Source organism: Ranitomeya imitator, chromosome 1 (genome assembly GCF_032444005.1).
Source record: "Ranitomeya imitator isolate aRanImi1 chromosome 1, aRanImi1.pri, whole genome shotgun sequence".
Lineage (NCBI taxonomy): Eukaryota > Metazoa > Chordata > Amphibia > Anura > Dendrobatidae > Ranitomeya > Ranitomeya imitator.
In genome coordinates this window covers 1,163,866,610-1,163,885,233 of record NC_091282.1, presented here as the reverse complement: position 1 = coordinate 1,163,885,233, position 18,624 = coordinate 1,163,866,610, and the positions used below count along the sequence as shown (strand labels likewise).

General features: G+C 47.4%; 1 protein-coding gene across 1 annotated transcript in view; it reads right to left on the bottom strand.

The window, feature by feature from the left end:
* The window catches only part of SEPSECS (Sep (O-phosphoserine) tRNA:Sec (selenocysteine) tRNA synthase), a 66,503-nt gene that overhangs the window by 11,617 nt on the left and 36,262 nt on the right, over positions 1 to 18,624 (bottom strand). The window contains exon 9 of the mRNA XM_069744654.1: positions 445 to 535. Within this exon, the coding sequence (XP_069600755.1) occupies positions 445 to 535 (91 nt within the window). The remainder of the gene's footprint in view (positions 1 to 444; positions 536 to 18,624) is intronic.

Below are 18,624 nucleotides of genomic sequence, written 5' to 3'. Positions count from 1 at the left end.
TAGACATGTAGCATAAGATCCGACAACCCCTTTAAGGATGAGCCGCTACTCATGGGCCACTGCTATGTGCTTGCCCCCCAGGCTAAAATTTGCCAGTCAGCCCCTGCTTGGCTTCTCAGGGAACAGGTGCCGTTGAGACAGTCTTGGCTAATAAAGGCGTGGAGAGTAAGAGATTTTCAGGCCTTGTTTGTAGCATCCAGGTAGCACGGATGTGGCCGCTGGACCAGGATCCCACGAAGTGATCCGCTCATCTCTAATAGTGAGAGAATCCTGCTCCCCGAAACCCAACAAAAGTGTAACTGCAAAATCTCTGATGGCGCCCCCATCTCATACCATTTACAGCAGTTGGCGATGCATGGGAAAAGTAGGAGCCTTACCTCAGCAATTAGTCAGCATTCATTTCCTAGTAAGCTTGTTTGCCCCTAATTTAAAGAAACCACTCACCGAGCACCAGACACTTGTCTTGTGAAGAGCATAGAGCCAAGCTGTGTGATGGCCGAGCCGCCCTCCTCGCCCAGATTCTTCAGAGACATTGCTACATGGTTATAAGGGAGAAAGAAGACGTAAAACGTTACATACAAGGCCACGTCTGACACATAGCAAGGCATACCACTATCAACAGGGCCGATCCCTCCATTATAGAGACATCCTATCTACAGGGCCGATCCCTCCATTATAGAGATATACTACTATCTACAGAGCCGATCCCTCCATCTAAAGAGACATCCTACTGTCTACAGGGCCGATCCCTCCATCTATAGTGACATCCTACTATCTACATGGCCGATCCCTCCATCTAGAGACATCCCACTATCTACAGGACCGATCCCGCCATCTATAGAGACATACTACTATCTACAGGGCCGATCCCTCCATCTATAGAGATATACTACTATCTACAGGGCCGATCTCTCCATCTATAGAGAATATACTACTATCTACAGGGCCGATCCCTCCATCTATAGTAACATCCTACTATCTACAGGGCCGATCCCACCATCTATAGTGACATCCTACTATCTACATGGCCGATCCCTCCATCTAGAGACATCCCACTATCTACAGGACCGATCCCGCCATCTATAGAGACATACTACTATCTACAGGGCCGATCCCTCCAGCTATAGAGAATATACTACTATCTACAGGGCCGATCTCTCCATCTATAGAGATATACTACTATCTACAGGGCCGATCCCTCTATCTATAGTAACATCCCACTATCTACAGGACCGATCCCTCCATCTATAGAGACATACTACTATCTACAGGGCCGATCCCTCCAGCTATAGAGAATATACTACTATCTACAGGGCCGATCCCTCCATCTATAGAGAATATACTACTACAGTTGTGGCCAAAAGTATTGACACCCCTGCAATTCTGTCAGATAATACTCAGTTTCTTCCTGAAAATGATTGCAATCGCAAATTCTTTGGTATTATTATCTTCATTTAATTTGTCTTAAATGAAAAAACACAAAAGAGAATGGAGCAAAAAAACATTGATCATTTCACACAAAACTCCAAAAATGGGCCAGACAAAAGTATTGGCACCCTCAGCCTAATACTTGGTTGCACAACCTTTAGCCAAAATAACTGCGACCAACCGCTTCCGGTAACAGTCAATGAGTTTCTTACAATGCTCTGCTGGAATTTTAGACCATTCTTCTTTGGCAAACTGCTCCAGGTCCCTGATATTTGAAGGGTGCCTTCTCCAAACTGCCATTTTTAGATCTCTCCACAGGTGTTCTATGGGATTCAGGTCTGGACTCATTGCTGGCCACCTTAGAAGTCTCCAGTGCTTTCTCTCAAACCATTTTCTAGTGCTTTTTGAAGTGTGTTTTGGGTCATTGTCCTGCTGGAAGACCCATGACCTCTGAGGGAGACCCTCACACTGGGCCCTACATTATGCTGCAAAATTTGTTGGTAGTCTTCAGACTTCAGAACGCCATGCACACAGTCAAGCAGTCCAGTGCCAGAGGCAGCAAAGCAACCCCAAAACATCAGGGAACCTCCGCCATGTTTGATTGTAGGGACTGTGTTCTTTTCTTAGAATGCCACTTTTTTTCTCCTGTAAACTGCATGTTGATGCCTTTGCCCAAAAAGCTCTACTTTTGTCTCATCTGACCAGAGAACATTCTTCCAAAACGCTTTAGGCTTTTTCAGGTAAGTTTTGGCAAACTCTAGCATGGCTTTTTTATGTCTCAGGGTAAGAAGTGGGGTCTTCCTGGGTCTCCTACCATACAGTCCCTTTTCACCCTCGGACTGCAGGGCAGCTTGAACTTGTTTGGATGTTAGTTGAGGTTCTTTATCCAACGTCCGCACAATCTTGCGTTGAAATCTCTTGTAAATTTTTTTTTCCGTCCACATCTAGGGAGGTTAGCCACAGTGCCATGGGCTTTAAACTTCTTGATGACACTGCGCACGGTAGACACAGCAACATTCAGGTCTTTGGAGATGGACTTGTAGCCTTGAGATTGCTCATGCTTCCTCACAATTTGGTTTCTCAAGTCCTCAGACAGTTCTTTGGTCTTCTTTCTTTTCTCCATGCTCAATGTGGTGCACACAAGGACACAGGACAGAGGTTGAGTCAACTTTAATCCATGTCAACTGGCTGCAAGTGTGATTTAGTTATTGCCAACACCTGTTAGGTGCCACAGGTAAGTTACAGGTGCTGATAATTACACAAATTAGAGAAGCATCACATGATTTTTCGAACAGTGCCAATACTTTTGTCCATCCCCTTTTTTATGTTTGGTGTGGAAATATATCCAATTTGGCTTTAGGACAATTCTTATTGCGTTTTTCCATTTAAGACAAATTAAATGAAGATAATAATACCAAAGAATTTGTGATTGCAATCATTTTCAAAAAGAAACTGAGTATTATCTGACAGAATTGCAGGGGTGTCAATACTTTTGGCCACAACTGTATCTACAGGGCCGATCCCTCCATCTATAGAGAATATACTACTATCTACAGGGCCAATCCTTCCATCTATATTGACATCCTACTATCTACAGGGCAGATCCCTCCATCTATAGAAAATATACTACTATCTACAGGGCCGATCCCTCCATCTATAGTGACATCCTACTATCTACAGGGCCGATCCCTCCATCTATAAAGATATACTACTATCTACAGGGCCGATCCCTCCAACTATAGAGATATACTACTATTTACAGGGCCGATCCCTCCATCTATAGAGACATCCCACTATTTACAGGGCCGATCCCTCCATCTATAGTGACATCCTACTATCTACAGGGCCGATCCCTCCATCTATAGAGATATACTACTATCTACAGGGCCGATCCCTCCATCTATAGAGATATACTACTAATTACAGGGCCGATCCCTCCATCTATACAGACATCCCACTATTTACAGGGCCGATCCCTCCATCTATAGTGACATCCTACTGTCTACAAGGATGATCTCTCCATCTATATAGACATATTAATATGTACAAGGAAAATCACTCCATCTATAGAGACATCCTAATATCTACAGGGCCAATCCCTCCATCTATAGAGACATACTACTATCTATAAAGTACGATCCCTCCATCTACAGAGACATACAGTGGGTATGGAAAGTATTCAGACCCCTTTAAAACTTTTCACTCTTTGTTTCATTGCAGCCATTTGGTAAATTCAAAAAAAGTTCATTTTTTTCTCATTAATGTACACTCTGCTCCCCATTTTGACAGAACCCCCCCCCCAGAAATGTAGTAATTTTTGCCAATTTATTAAAAAAGAAAAACTGAAATATCACATGATCATAAGTATTCAGACTCTTTGCTCAGTATTGCATAGAAGCGCCTTTTGAGCTAGTACAGCCATGAGTCTTCTTGGGAATGATGCAAAAAGTTTTTCACACCTGGATTTGGGGATTCTTTACCATTCTACCTTGCAGATCCTCTCCAGTTCTGTCAGATTGGATGGTGAACGTTGGTGGACAGCAATTTTCAAGTCTCTCCAGAGATGCTCAATCGGGTTAGGTCAGAGCTCTGGCTGGGCCAGTGGAGAATGGTCAAAGAGTTGTTCTGAAGCCACTCCTTTGCTCCTTTGTTATTTTAGCTGTGTGCTTAGGGTCATTGTCTTGTTGGAAAGTAAACCTTCAGCCAAGTCTGAGGTCCAGAGCACTCTGGAAGAGGTTTTCATCCAGGATCTCTCTGTACTTGGCCGTATTCATGTTTCCCTCAATGACAACCAGTCGTCCTGTTCCTGCAGCTGAAAAACACCCCCATAGCATGATGCTGCCACCACCACGTTTCACTGTTGGGATTGTATTGGGCAGGTGATGAGCAGTGCCTGGTTTTCTCCACACATACCGCTTAGCATTATCACCAAAAAGGTCCATCTTCGCCTCATCAGACCAGAGAATCTTATTTGTCATAGTCTGGGAGTCCTTCGTGTGTTTTTTTAGCAAACTCTATGCGGGCTTTCATATGTCTTGCACTGAGCAGAGGCTTCCATAGAGCCACTCTGCCATAAAGGCCCGACTGGGGGGATGCAGTGATAGTTGACTTTGTGGAACTTTCTCCCATCTCCTTACTGCATCTCTGGAACTCAGCCACAGTGATCTTGGGGTTCTTCTTTACGTCTCTCATCAAGGCTCTTCTCCCATGATTGCTCAGTTTGGATGGACGGCCAGGTCTAGGAAGATTTCTTCAATTTAAGGATTATGGAGGCCACTGTGCTCTTAGGAACCTTGAGTACTGCAGAAATTCTGTTGTAGCCTAAGGCTACTTTCACACTAGCGTTGTGCACTGCACGTCGCAATGTGTCGTCTAGGAGAAAAACGCATCCTGCAAAATTGCTTGCAGGATGTGTTTTTTCTCCATTGACCAACATTAGCGACGCATTGCGACACTTTGCCACACTTCGTAACCGTCGTGCGACGGTTGCGTCGTGTTGTGGCGGACCGTCAGCAGCAAAAAACGTTATTTCCGACAGCGCATGCGCGGCTGAAACTCCGCTCCCACCTCCCCGCACCTCACCATGGGGCAGCGGATGCGCTGGAAAAATGCATCCGCTGCCCCCGTTGTGCGGCGCTTGCACAGTATGTGTCGGTACGTCGGGCCGACGCAGCGGGACGGCCCCGTACCGACGCTAGTGTGAAAGTAGCCTTAGCCAGATCTGTGCTTTCCACAATTATATCTCTGAGCTCCTTGGCCAGTTCCTTTGACCTCATGATTCTCATTTGTTCTGACCTGCACTGTGAGCTGTGAGGTCTTACATAGACATGTGTGTGCCTTTCCAAATCAAGTCCTATCAGTTTAATTAAACTCAATTGGACTCCAATGAAGGAGTAGAACCATCTCAAGAAGGATCACAAGGAAATAGACAGCAAGTGACTTAAATATGAGTGTCTGAGCAAAGTGTGTGAATACTTATGACCATATGATATGATATTTCAGTTTTTCTTTTTTAAATATGCAAAAAAATCTACATTTCTGTTTTTCTTCAGTCAAGATGGGGTGCAGAGTGTACATTAATGTGAAAAAAATGAACTTTTTTGAATTTACCAAATGGCTGCAATGAAACAGAGTGAGAAATTTACAGGGGTCTGAGTACTTTCCGTACCCACTGTGCTACTATCTACAAGGACGATCCCTCCATCTATAGAGACATATGAATATGTACAGGGACAATCCCTCCATCTATAAAGGGGTTTCATGTAAATACAGTGTGACCAGAAGTTTTGGGACCTTCTAATTTACTAAAAAAGAAAGTAAAAAGCACTGGCGCTCCTGATAGTCCCTAGTGGGGAAACAAAATTGCTGAATGTAGCGTGCTGCTGGTGATTGTGACAGGTTCTGTGTAGACCTGTAAAGTATATAAAATGAAAAAGAGTGGTATTCACCTGCGCTGTCTACAAAAACGAACAATAAAATGAAAAGTAGATGAATAAATGAATAAGTGTGAAGGATTACCCCTTCCCCCCACGCCACCAATCCGTGACGTCACTACACAGGTCCAGCTCTCCGGCGCCCCCTTTGTCTCTCAGGTCAGTAAAGGGACTGCACCTAGAGCAAATGGCCGCCGGGGAGACTGCCCTGTTACCCACCCTGGGTATTCTAAGATTCGCAATCAGAGTAAAAGGATCAGCCCAAAATTAATTTATGATTTAATTGCCTTAAGGGCGCACTAGATAATTACAAGAAATATACAATCACAATATATCAAGAGTTACAGTCAGAGTACAATATAACAACAATAATACAAGGCTTAAAGGTATAAAGCTGGAGGTCAATTTACCAGGTCGAAGGTCGCTTGTGGAAGCCGGGGGGCATAGCATTCCGCAGGTCCAAAAACTTAGTTGCCGGGCAGCCCCCAGAAAGCATGTGCTTGCTCCCCTCTGGCTGGCATACCCTGTTCCTTAAGATGTCATCATCATCATCTTCTTCTGTGGAGTGAGACCCTCCCAGTGACCTCAGCTTCTTCTTGTACCTGGCTGAGCCCCCCTGCCTGCAGCTGGGTGGGCTTAGCAATCTCCACCCCCTCTGTCTCCCTGCAAGATTTATTCCAATATCTAATAAATGGGATAACTTCTCTCAGGATGATCGGATCAGCACACGGGCAGTACCAGCGCCTGTGGTTTGTTCTGCCGGTCGTACTGGGATCAAACCTGGACCCATTCGGTCCCTGTGGGAGGCTGATCCCTATATCTCGGGTTTCAGACCTTCCACCATCACGGGAGTCACACTGTTGGATGCACAATTTCTTTAGGGTAAGGAGAATATTTTTTATGAGCCTGTACCTCGGACGATGCGTCCATAATTCACAATTCCATGTTGGAGACGGTTTGGCTGGGCTGCCATAATAGATGTGTATCCAGTGGCCACTTGGCATGCGTGTTTTAATTAAGCCCCCAAGCATTTCCAAGCCCCCTGGTGGCATGGTTTCCTCATGGGGCTTTGAACTACCGTCTACAGTTTACACTGAGCTCAGCTCGTTAGCATACTAATAGGAACTCTATTCATTAGCAAAGGTGGGGGCCAGGAGCACTCCTGTGTCCAGGAGACAAAATGGAGTCACGCCAATCTGATAGCATGCCTGTTCCAAGATGGCGGCTGTTCCCTCATCACACCTCCCTGCTGTAGAGGGCGCTAGGGGGCATCACATTCCTGTGTTCCCCCATGCGCCCTTCCACACCTTCTCCTTGCCGGGACAACCCATCAGCACTACCATGGTCTCTGCCACTTTCTCCCTGAGCCTGTCCCTGCCTCCTCCTTTCTCTCTCTGAGGCTGTCTCCTCCCCTGTCTCTCTCTGAGGCTGGCTCTGCCTCCTCCCCTCTCTTCCTGAGGCTGTCTCCGCCTCCTCCTCTGTCTCTCTCTGAGGCTGTCTCTGCCTCATCCTTTCTCTCTCTGAGGCTGTCTCTGCCTCCTCCTCCTTCTCTCTCTGAGGCTGTCCCTGCCTCCTCCTTTCTCTCTCTGAGGTTGTCTCCTCCCCTGTCTCTCTCTGAGGCTGTCTCTGCCTCATCCTTTCTCTCTCTGAGGCTGTCTCTGCCCCCTCCTCCTCTCTCTGAGGCTGTCTCTGCCTCCTCCTCTCTCTCTCTGAGGCTGTCTCTGCCCCCTCCTCCTCTTCCTGAGGCTGTCTCTGCCTCCTCCCCTCTCTTCCTGAGGCTGTCTCCGCCTCCTCCTCTGTCTCTCTCTGAGGCTGTCTCCGCCCCCTCCTCTATCTCTCTGAGGCTGTCTCTGCCCCCTCCTCCTTCTTTCTCTGAGGCTGTTTCTGCCCCCTCCTCTCTCTCTCTGAGGCTGTCTCTGCCTCCTCCTCCCTCTCTCTCTGAGGCTGTCTCTGCCCCCTCCCCTCTCTCTCTGAGGCTGCCTCTGCCCCCTCCTCCTTCTCCCTCTCTCTCAGAGGCTGCCTCTAACTGTCGGTCCCTGGGCCACGCCTCCGGTGAACCCTGCTGGACCGTTACCCGGTACAGCCGTCCCTGGTCCCAGACCACCTGCTCGCGGTCTGACTCCCCGGGAGGCTGTGCCGCCTGCTCCTTAAGAGCTTTCAGGCTAGCGTCAGCTTCCAGCGCTTCCTGACATCCCTGACTCGATGTGGCGAGAATGGACAACACCGCCACATCCACCGTCAGCTCCCCGGGATCTGTCTCCTGGCCGCTGTCTGACTCGGCAGCCACTTGGTCAGAGAGGGGGAAGCCGTCGGACCTCTGCAAGGCTCCTTGGGCTCCGGCGCTCCCATTCCTGGTGACAGCGGCCACGACCACTGTGTCCATGGGTAGCGCCTGCTTTCCCCCGGCTCCTGACCAAGTCGCCGGGTCAGGCAGACTTCCCGGCCCTCCTGACATCCCGGGTGTGGGGAACTCCCGCCCTGGGGTCTTACCTGGTGGCTCCTCTCCCGGGACGCCTCCTCCCCCCATGGCCTGTTCCTCTTCCTGCAGGGGCCCTAGACTCAGCAGGCTGGATTCACCTAGGGGCCCTACACTGCCCATAGCAGCCCCTCCCTCCACCTCTGAGCTCTCCCCTACAGTCTCCTCACCTGTCCTCCCCGTGAGCCCCGTGGGTGTGGTGTCAGTGCATGGAGTACCCTCAGGTTTCACTCCCTCCCCCACTGTTGGAGGCACATTCAACACATCAACATTCACAGTAGAGACATGACATTCTTGGGGAGCCGAACTTGGGGGTTCAGTGGCCACATACTGAGACACTAGCCGCCCCAAATCGGTCCCAAGTAATACATTAGCAGGAATATTCGACGTTACTCCCACCTCCCGCATTCCCCTCCCGACACCCCAGTCCAAAAACACCTTTGCGACAGGCAGCGCCGGTTCCACGCCTCCAATTCCGGAGACGGACAGGGATCTCCCTGGCACCAAGTCTTGAGGGGACACCACCTCAGGACGTACCAGGGTTCGTTCAGCGCCTGTGTCCCGCAGTCCCATGACCGCTGAGCGGCCGATAGTGACGGGTTGGTAATTGTCCAGGGACCTCCCACCACCCCCTCCCACACATAAAACAGTGGACGGTTTCGGAGACATGGATGGGGCCTTAAGACGCTGGGGACATGCTGTCTTGAAGTGCCCCAGCTGGTTGCAGTGATGACAACGTCTGGGTTCTGCGCCTGGCCTGGAGAGGGCAGCAGGGGGGTACACCCCTTGCACTCTGGGGGCTGGGGAAACAGGGGCAGGATTGGGCTTACCCCCTCTCCAGGTGCTGCTGGCAGGCTTCTTCGGCTCAGGCGCCCTGTTATTGGCATACTCATCTGCCAGGGCGGCTGTAGCAGAAGCCCCCTTTGGTTTCCGGTCACGGAGGAACTGCTGGAGGTCCTCTGGGCAGTTCCACAAGAACTGCTCCGCGACGAACAGTTCCTGGACCTCCTGGTGGGTGGTGAGCGCTAGACCCGAGGTCCAGTGCTCTGCAGCTCTCAGCAACGCCCGCATGTGGTCGGTCCAGGTGTCCTTTGGGCCCCGCTGCAGGCTCCGGAACTTCTTGCGGTAAGACTCTGGGGTGAGGTTGTAGTGCTGGATCAGGGCCCGCTTGATGCTGCTGTAGTCCTGCTCCACCCCGGCAGGTAAGTCCCCCAAAACTTCCAGGGACTTACCCCTCAAACGGGGGGTCAGGTATCTTGCCCACTGATCCGGGGCCAGATGGTGTTGAAGGCAGGTCCTTTCAAAGGCCAGCAAGAAGGAATCCAGGTCTCCATCCTTCTCAAGCAGAGGGAAGTCCTCGGCCCGGACTTTGGAAACCCTGGACTCTGGCGGTGCTGGGGCGTCCAGCGGGAGCCCGCGTTGAGCCATCTCCAGTCGGTGCTGGCGCTCCGCTGCTCTCTCTGCCGCTGCTTGCTCCGCTGCCCGCTCAGCAGCTCTCTCTGCCCGCTCCGCTGCTTCACGGCGTTCTGCACGCTCAGCCTCCGCTGCTTTCTCTGCAGCTGCCATGAGTCTCATATAGGCGTCTTCATTACCCGCCTCGAGACGTGCTACTGCCGCTGCAACAAGGGCCGCTGATGTGGACAGGCTGGGGCGGGTAGGTGGTGGGTAGTCCCTTGCCGGACTAAGCACGGGTGGCTGGCTCCTTGGGGAGTCTGGGCTGAGCTCCCCCTCGCCTGGAACAGTACCGTCCACCACCACCTCCTCATAGGCCATAGCACTGGCCTGCGCCCTCACTGCACTCCTGGTGCCCTCCGCCATCTTTGGAACCTCTGGTTACTGACACAGCTGTACCCCTGACCTTGCACACAACTTATTATATCTACACTCTGACCGTCTAGTGCTGGGCTGACCTTAAGACCCCAGCAGTGAAAGTTACCACTGGTAGTCTTTAGTGTCTGGGAGTAGGGGTCCCACGCACACTATTACTCTGATCCCACGTACGCTGCCACCACTGTGAAGGATTACCCCTTCCCCCCACGCCACCAATCCGTGACGTCACTACACAGGTCCAGCTCTCCGGCGCCCCCTTTGTCTCTCAGGTCAGTAAAGGGACTGCACCTAGAGCAAATGGCCGCCGGGGAGACTGCCCTGTTACCCACCCTGGGTATTCTAAGATTCGCAATCAGAGTAAAAGGATCAGCCCAAAATTAATTTATGATTTAATTGCCTTAAGGGCGCACTAGATAATTACAAGAAATATACAATCACAATATATCAAGAGTTACAGTCAGAGTACAATATAACAACAATAATACAAGGCTTAAAGGTATAAAGCTGGAGGTCAATTTACCAGGTCGAAGGTCGCTTGTGGAAGCCGGGGGGCATAGCATTCCGCAGGTCCAAAAACTTAGTTGCCGGGCAGCCCCCAGAAAGCATGTGCTTGCTCCCCTCTGGCTGGCATACCCTGTTCCTTAAGATGTCATCATCATCATCTTCTTCTGTGGAGTGAGACCCTCCCAGTGACCTCAGCTTCTTCTTGTACCTGGCTGAGCCCCCCTGCCTGCAGCTGGGTGGGCTTAGCAATCTCCACCCCCTCTGTCTCCCTGCAAGATTTATTCCAATATCTAATAAATGGGATAACTTCTCTCAGGATGATCGGATCAGCACACGGGCAGTACCAGCGCCTGTGGTTTGTTCTGCCGGTCGTACTGGGATCAAACCTGGACCCATTCGGTCCCTGTGGGAGGCTGATCCCTATATCTCGGGTTTCAGACCTTCCACCATCACGGGAGTCACACTGTTGGATGCACAATTTCTTTAGGGTAAGGAGAATATTTTTTATGAGCCTGTACCTCGGACGATGCGTCCATAATTCACAATTCCATGTTGGAGACGGTTTGGCTGGGCTGCCATAATAGATGTGTATCCAGTGGCCACTTGGCATGCGTGTTTTAATTAAGCCCCCAAGCATTTCCAAGCCCCCTGGTGGCATGGTTTCCTCATGGGGCTTTGAACTACCGTCTACAGTTTACACTGAGCTCAGCTCGTTAGCATACTAATAGGAACTCTATTCATTAGCAAAGGTGGGGGCCAGGAGCACTCCTGTGTCCAGGAGACAAAATGGAGTCACGCCAATCTGATAGCATGCCTGTTCCAAGATGGCGGCTGTTCCCTCATCACAGAGTGGTATTCACCTGCGCTGTCTACAAAAACGAACAATAAAATGAAAAGTAGATGAATAAATGAATAAGAGAGCACTTACTTAATGAGTAATCATTGGTTATGCAGTGGATGTTGCAATGGGTCCTTAAAGTACTACCAGAATCTTAGGGGAATGAGAAAAAAAAAAAAAGGGGTAAATGTTTGTATTGGTGAATATAGTGAGACTAAATAGATTTATAATATATACTCACTCAGATATTAAATGGAAATGTGCAATGAAGAGACGTGATCCCTGTGTATCTGCAATTGATGCGGGTATTGTGATGACCACGGTTGCTTAATCTTCAGAGGTTTATAGTAGATGCCCCTGCTTAGATAAATGTACAACCTTTATAGGTAATGGTGGTTTTAAATAAATGTGGTCTAGTTTTCCCAGTACACAATAAACTTACTGCTGGTGGGAGTAGTGCAGGATTCCGTTAGGTTAAGGTAGTAAGATGACCATCAGATACTGGCTGACAAGGATTACTGTGATTAGAATTGATTGCCCATATGTTGAGATGAGGAGAAATGCTCCCCTAGTATGTTGGAGCACTAATATGCCACAATTGCTATGTGCACATAAAATATGCTATACTCACTGTGGTGCTGAGTGCGGAGGGAAGCGGTTCCGGAAAGTCTGAGCCACCGCTAGGTGTACCACTATGACAGAGCGGTGGGTTAAGGAGACAGTGGCGGCAGAAGCCGTGCGACCGCGAAACCTTGCGTGCCCCGGCCGGATGCAGCGCTGAGGTAGCGGTCGGAGAGGGTGGGCAGAGCTGCTGGTGACGTCACCACGCTACAGGGCTAAAGAGGACAGGTGTGCTAGTATAGCTAGTCAGCAAACCAATGCATTTCAAGGGCTCAGGCCCTCTTCATCAGGGTTAATTTCTCCTCATCTCAACATATGGGCAATCCATTCTAATCACAGTAATCCTTGTCAGCCAGTATCTGATGGTCATCTTACTACCTTAACCTAACGGAATCCTGCGCTACTCCCACCAGCAGTAAGTTTATTGTGTACTGGGAAAACTAGACCACATTTATTTAAAACCACCATTACCTATAAAGGTTGTACATTTATCCAAGCAGGGGCATCTACTATAAACCTCTGAAGATTAAGCAACCGTGGTCATCACAATACCCGCATCAATTGCAGATACACAGGGATCACGTCTCTTCATTGCACATTTCCATTTAATATCTGAGTGAGTATATATTATAAATCTATTTAGTCTCACTATATTCACCAATACAAACATTTACCCCCTTTTTTTTTTTTTTCTCTCTCCTCTCCTCATTCCCCTAAGATTCTGGTAGTACTTTAAGGACCCATTGCAACATCCACTGCATAACCAATGATTACTCATTAAGTAAGTGCTCTCTTATTCATTTATTCATCTATTTTTCATTTTATTGTTCGTTTTTGTAGACAGTGCAGGTGAATACCACTCTTTTTGATCTTCTAATTTACTTATCACCTGATCATTTTTCAAGATCTCTGCTTGTTGTTCATTCAAGGACACAGTGTTGTTTCGGCATGGAGATTGTGGTGCAGCATTGTGATATCACAACCAATGATTTGTAATCATCGAACTTTAGGACTTGTGACCTATCAGAAGGAGCACAAAGGTTTCCAAATGTCCTTGAACTTCTGTCACTGGTCACCAGCAACTCCCTTGCCATAGACATCAATATAAGTAGCATGTGATTTGCAGAAATCCTTTTGGTCGCATGATAGGTCTGAGAATTGCCTATTGCCCTTTGGTCACAGAGGATGGCTTACACTGGACTCGTAGCAATCGGAGAATGAAGGCTATGTTGTCGCCTGCAGTGGAGTCTCCATCCGGCACACACTGCGCACAATGGACAATTATCAGACCTCATAATAAGTCTATGGGTTGGTCTGGTGCTGATGGGAATTGGAGACTGTTTAGTTGGGTTTTCTAGGACCAGAAGCACAGCTGGTCGGTCCCAAAGGTCGTCACAGAGGCTCGGCTGCAGTGGTCACATGTCTGTCTAGACGGATCAGGGAGTACAAAGACTGGGAAAGCCGAATGGGATTATTGAAGGGGAGAGGATCGGTAAAGAGAGTGGCGTTAGGATCAGTTCATGAAAAACGGACTCCTATCAGAAACTTTCATGGGCAAAACACGCACCCATTATACTAAATGGGCCTGATGTCCTCCTCCTCACCTACCTCCTCCTGCCTTACAAATACTGAGGTAAAATACTGACAAAATACTGAATGTGTGAACGTGGCCTTAACATATGATTTAAAAAAAACACCTGATGAAACACCGATGTTAGGAACGGACACAAGGATGTGTGTGTGTGTGTGCGTGCGTGCGTGCCAGATCACTGACAAGAGGTCACTGTAGGATTTTATTCTGGGCCTGTGCAGAAGAGAACCAGAAGCCACAGGATGAAGTCAGTGTCCGGATGTTGCAGGCACATTTTCATGGACTGGTCATACAGGTCTGGCTTGCAGAGATGTAGTATAATGTGTATCCCAAAGTCTACAATTTTTGGTCGCCTTATTTTTTTTTTTGTGTGTAAATATGTCCCAGTATGTGGTAAGGAAACAAACAGCATAAATGGAATCGGAGTGCATGAATTTCCGTCCAAAAAGAAAAAAAAAAAAAAATTGAGGTGCAATCAAGACATCTTAAAATAACAATGTGTGCTGTTAACGGCAGATTCCCCGGAGGCGCTGACAGCCACTTCCTTCAGCTGAATGCTACATAGCATTAATAGGCTTCATGTCACACAGCACAAAGTATCAGAAGCCATTTATGTCCGGCGTACACACAGCGCCATAAAGAAATGGATCCATCGATTGTAGTAAACCATTACGTCCGGTCTAAGTGCTTACTGCACATCCCCTTGTGCTGATAATACAGATTCACTGTAGGCAAAGTCAGCGAGCGCAGAACAAAATGATCCAGGACCACATTTCTAGCATTTTATCCGAATATGAAGACTTGTATATCAAGAATTAGATTTAAAGAGCACCAGACACTAAGACAGACGTTCCATGCAGATACTCCTAGCACTAACTGCGCCCTCTGCAGGGTCAGTGCAGCACTTCAAGGTGCCTATGCATTATATATTGAGTCTCCCGGAGAGGGAACAGTTCTTTGCAATGTCCCTCTGCTCTGGATCACCTTATCCTATGTAAAGGACCGACCTTATTGGCACGTATAAGCTCCAAAAGGGACAACCCCATCAATGGCAGCTATAAACTCCAAAAGGGACAACCCCCATCAATGGCACCTATAAGCTCCAGAAAGGGAACAAGTCCCATCAATGGCAGCTATAAACTCCAAAAGGGACAACCCCTATCAATGGCACCTATGAGCTCCAAAAAGGGACAACACCCATCAATGGGACCTGTAAGGTCCAAAAAGGGACAACCCAAAAAAGGACAACCCCTATCAATGGGACCTATAAGCTCCAGAAAGGGACAATCTCTACCAATGGCACGTATGAGCTCCAAAAGGGACAACCCCTATCAATGAGACCTATAAGCTCTAAAAAAGGGAACAAGTCCAATCAATGGCACTTAAAAGCTCCAAAAACGGACAATCCCTATCAAAGGCACCTATAAGTCTGAAAGAGGGACAACCCCTATCAATGGCACCTATAAGCTCCAAAAAGGGACAACCCCCAATCAAAATTTATTGTATGCTCCAATAGAAGGACAACCCCCATCAATGGCAAACAGCGACCACATGTTACTGTAATTAGAGTGCAAGTGTCATTTGAAGTGAACTGAAGATGTGTCTGCCTCTCTCCTCTTCCTCCATAGAATCTTCTCAGCACCATCTGCCCTCTCAGCAATGGTAAGGCCTGTATTCACTGATGACTAATTTTACTCAGGAACGGAGAGTGAAACATCAGACGAGGAGAAGAAAAGAAGCAGCTTCCTCCGATATGACAAAGTTTATTTTCTTCTCTTGTACTATCAACTTATAAAAAAAAAAAAAAAACTAAAAAAACCCAGTAGATTAAAAACGATGCTTACTCTTTAAAGGGAATCTGTCACCAGGTTTGGCCAATACGAGTTATGGCCACCATCTTTCAGGGCTGATATACAGTATTCTATAATGATATATACCTACCCCTAACCCGACATGTAAGAGAAGAAAAATTAACTACTTATACTCACCTGCGGGGCGGTCCGGTCCGATGGGTGTTGGTCTTGCTCCGGCGCCTCCCTTCTTCTTGCGATGCCGCCCTCCTGCTTGCCTTGTGTGGATGACGCGGCTCCTCAGCACAGCGCTCCTGCGCAGGCGTACTTATCTGTCCTGTTGAGGGCTGAGCAAAGTACTGCAGTGCGCAGGGATAGGTCAATTAGCATTGGCGCATGCGCACTGCAGTACTTTGCTCTGCCCTCAACAGGACAGATAAGTACGCCTGTGCAGGAGCACTGTGCTGAGGAGACTGTGGGCATGACAAAGGGACACGTCATCCATACGAAGCAAGCAGGAGGGCGGGGATCGTAAGAAGATGGGAGGCGCCGGACCAAGACCAGCAACGCTCATCGGACCGGATCGCCCGGATGAAGAGTATAATAAAAGTCATTTTTCTTCAGTTACAGGTCGGGTTGGGGGCAGATATACAGAATTATAGAATGATCTATTTCAGCCTGAGAGGTGATGGCCGTAACGCTTATCGGCCAGACCTGGTGTCAGGTTCACTTTAAAAGGTAACCGGTCAGCAGGATTGTGCACAGTAAAGTACAGTGTCAGGTCGGCACAGTTATTCAGATTACAATGATACCTGGGTGATGAATTCTGTCTTGTGGTGGTTGTTTAATATTTATTTGCAGTTTTGAGTTAATGATATGTTTATGCTCCGTGGCGCCCTGTATGGCTTATGACAGGTCACTGATCCCTCCGTAACCTGCCCCTTATTTTACAAAATGCACATAGTATTGTGGGTTACAAAAAAGAAATTTACAAAATTTACATCCAGAAATTTACATGGCGCCAGTGCAGCAGGAGATGGATCCTACTGCGCAGTCGCTATTTGCAGGATGTAAATTTCTTTTTTGTAACCCCACAATAGTATATATAGCAATAGTATATATAGCAATATGTAAAAAAGGGGGCAGGTCAGTGAGGGATCAGTGACCTGTCAGAAGATGCATACAGATGAATATGTAAGCAGAGCACCACATGAAGACCCTCTACAGGCCGCCCTGGAGCACGAGCATATCATTAACTCACAACAACCACAAGACGGATTTCATCAACCAAAGTATCATTGTAATCAGTATAACGGCGCAGACATGACACTGTCTGTAGCTTACTGTGCACAATCCTGCTGTCAGGTTTGCTGTAAAGCTTGAATTGGCAGTTCGCTGTGAGGAACATGGTCGCCTGATAAGGCTCATCGAGGGGAATCGTAATATCTGCGTTTGGCTTTTCCTTGCACACCCATAGCCTGATGCCGTCCTCTCTACCAATGCATTAATGGATTTACATTGTGGCACAGGCTCACTAATTATTAACACACATTTGCACAATCATCCTCAGTGATTTGAGGAGCACATACATAATATTACATATACTGAACTGGAAAGAACACATGGCCCGCACACCCAAAAATCACACATTCATCTAATGCCGCCAGGCAAAAATGTACAAAACTGAACCCGAGGCTGTAGTTTAACCCCTTTACCGCCAAGGGTGGTTTGCACTTTATTGACCAGGCCAATTTTTACAATTCTGACCACTGTCCCTTTATGAGGTTATAACTCTGGAACACTTCAACGGATCCTGGTGATTCTGACAATGTTTTCTCATGACATATTGTACTTCATGACAGTGGTAAAATTTCTTTGATATTACCTGCGTTTATTTGTGAAAAAACGGAAATTTGGCAAAAATTTTGAAAATTTCGCAATTTTCCAACTTTGAATTTTTGTGCAATTAAATCACAGAGATATGTCACACAAAATACTTAATAAGTAACATTTCCCACATGTCTACTTTACATCAGCACAATTTTGGAACCAAAATTTTTTTTGTTAGGGAGTTATAAGGGTTAAAAGTTGACCAGCAATTTCTCATTTTTACAACAATATTTTTTTTTTTTTAGGGACCACATCTCATTTGAAGTCATTTTGAGGGGTCTATATGATAAAAAATAACCAAGTGTGACAACATTCTAAAAACTGCACCCCTCAAGGTGCTCAAAACCACACTCAAGAAGTTTATTAACCCTTCAGGTGTTTCGCAGGAATTTTTGGAACGTTTAAATAAAAATGAACATTTAACTTTTTTTTCACAAAAAAATTACTTCAGCTCCAATTTGTTTTATTTTACCAAGGGTAAGAGGAGAAAATGGAACCCAAAAGTTGTTGTACAATTTGTCCTGAGTACGCTGATACCCCATACGTGGGGGTAAACCACTGTTTGGGCGCATGGGAGAGCTCGGAAGGGAAGGAGCGGCGATTGACTTTCAATGCAAAATTGACTGGAATTGAGATGGGACGCCATGTTGCGTTTGGAGAGCCACTGATGTGCCTAAACATTGAAACCCCCCACAAGTGACACCATTTTGGAAAGTAGACCCCCTAAGGAACTTATCTAGATGTGTGGTGAGCGGCGCGCTTTGACCACCAAGGGCTTCACAGAAGTTTATAATGCAGAGCCGTAAAAATAAAACAAACATTTTTTCCCCACATAAATTATTTTTTAGCCCCCAGTTTTGTATTTTCCCGAGGGTAAGAGGAGAAATTTGACCGCAAAAGTTGTTGTCCAATTTGTCCTGAGTACGCCGATACCCCATATGTGGGGGGAACCACCGTTTGGGCGCATGGGAGGGTTCGGAAGGGAAGGAGCGCCATTTGGAATGCAGACTTAGATGGAATGGTCTGCAAGTGTCACATTGCGTTTGCAGAGCCCCTAATGTACCTAAACAGTAGAAACCCCCACAAGTGACCCCATATTAAAAACTAGACCCCCCAAGGAACTTATCTAGATGTGTTGTGAGAACTTTGAACCCCCAAGTGTTTCACTACAGTTTATAACGCAGAGCCGTGAAAATAGAAAATCTTTTTTTTCCCACAAAAAT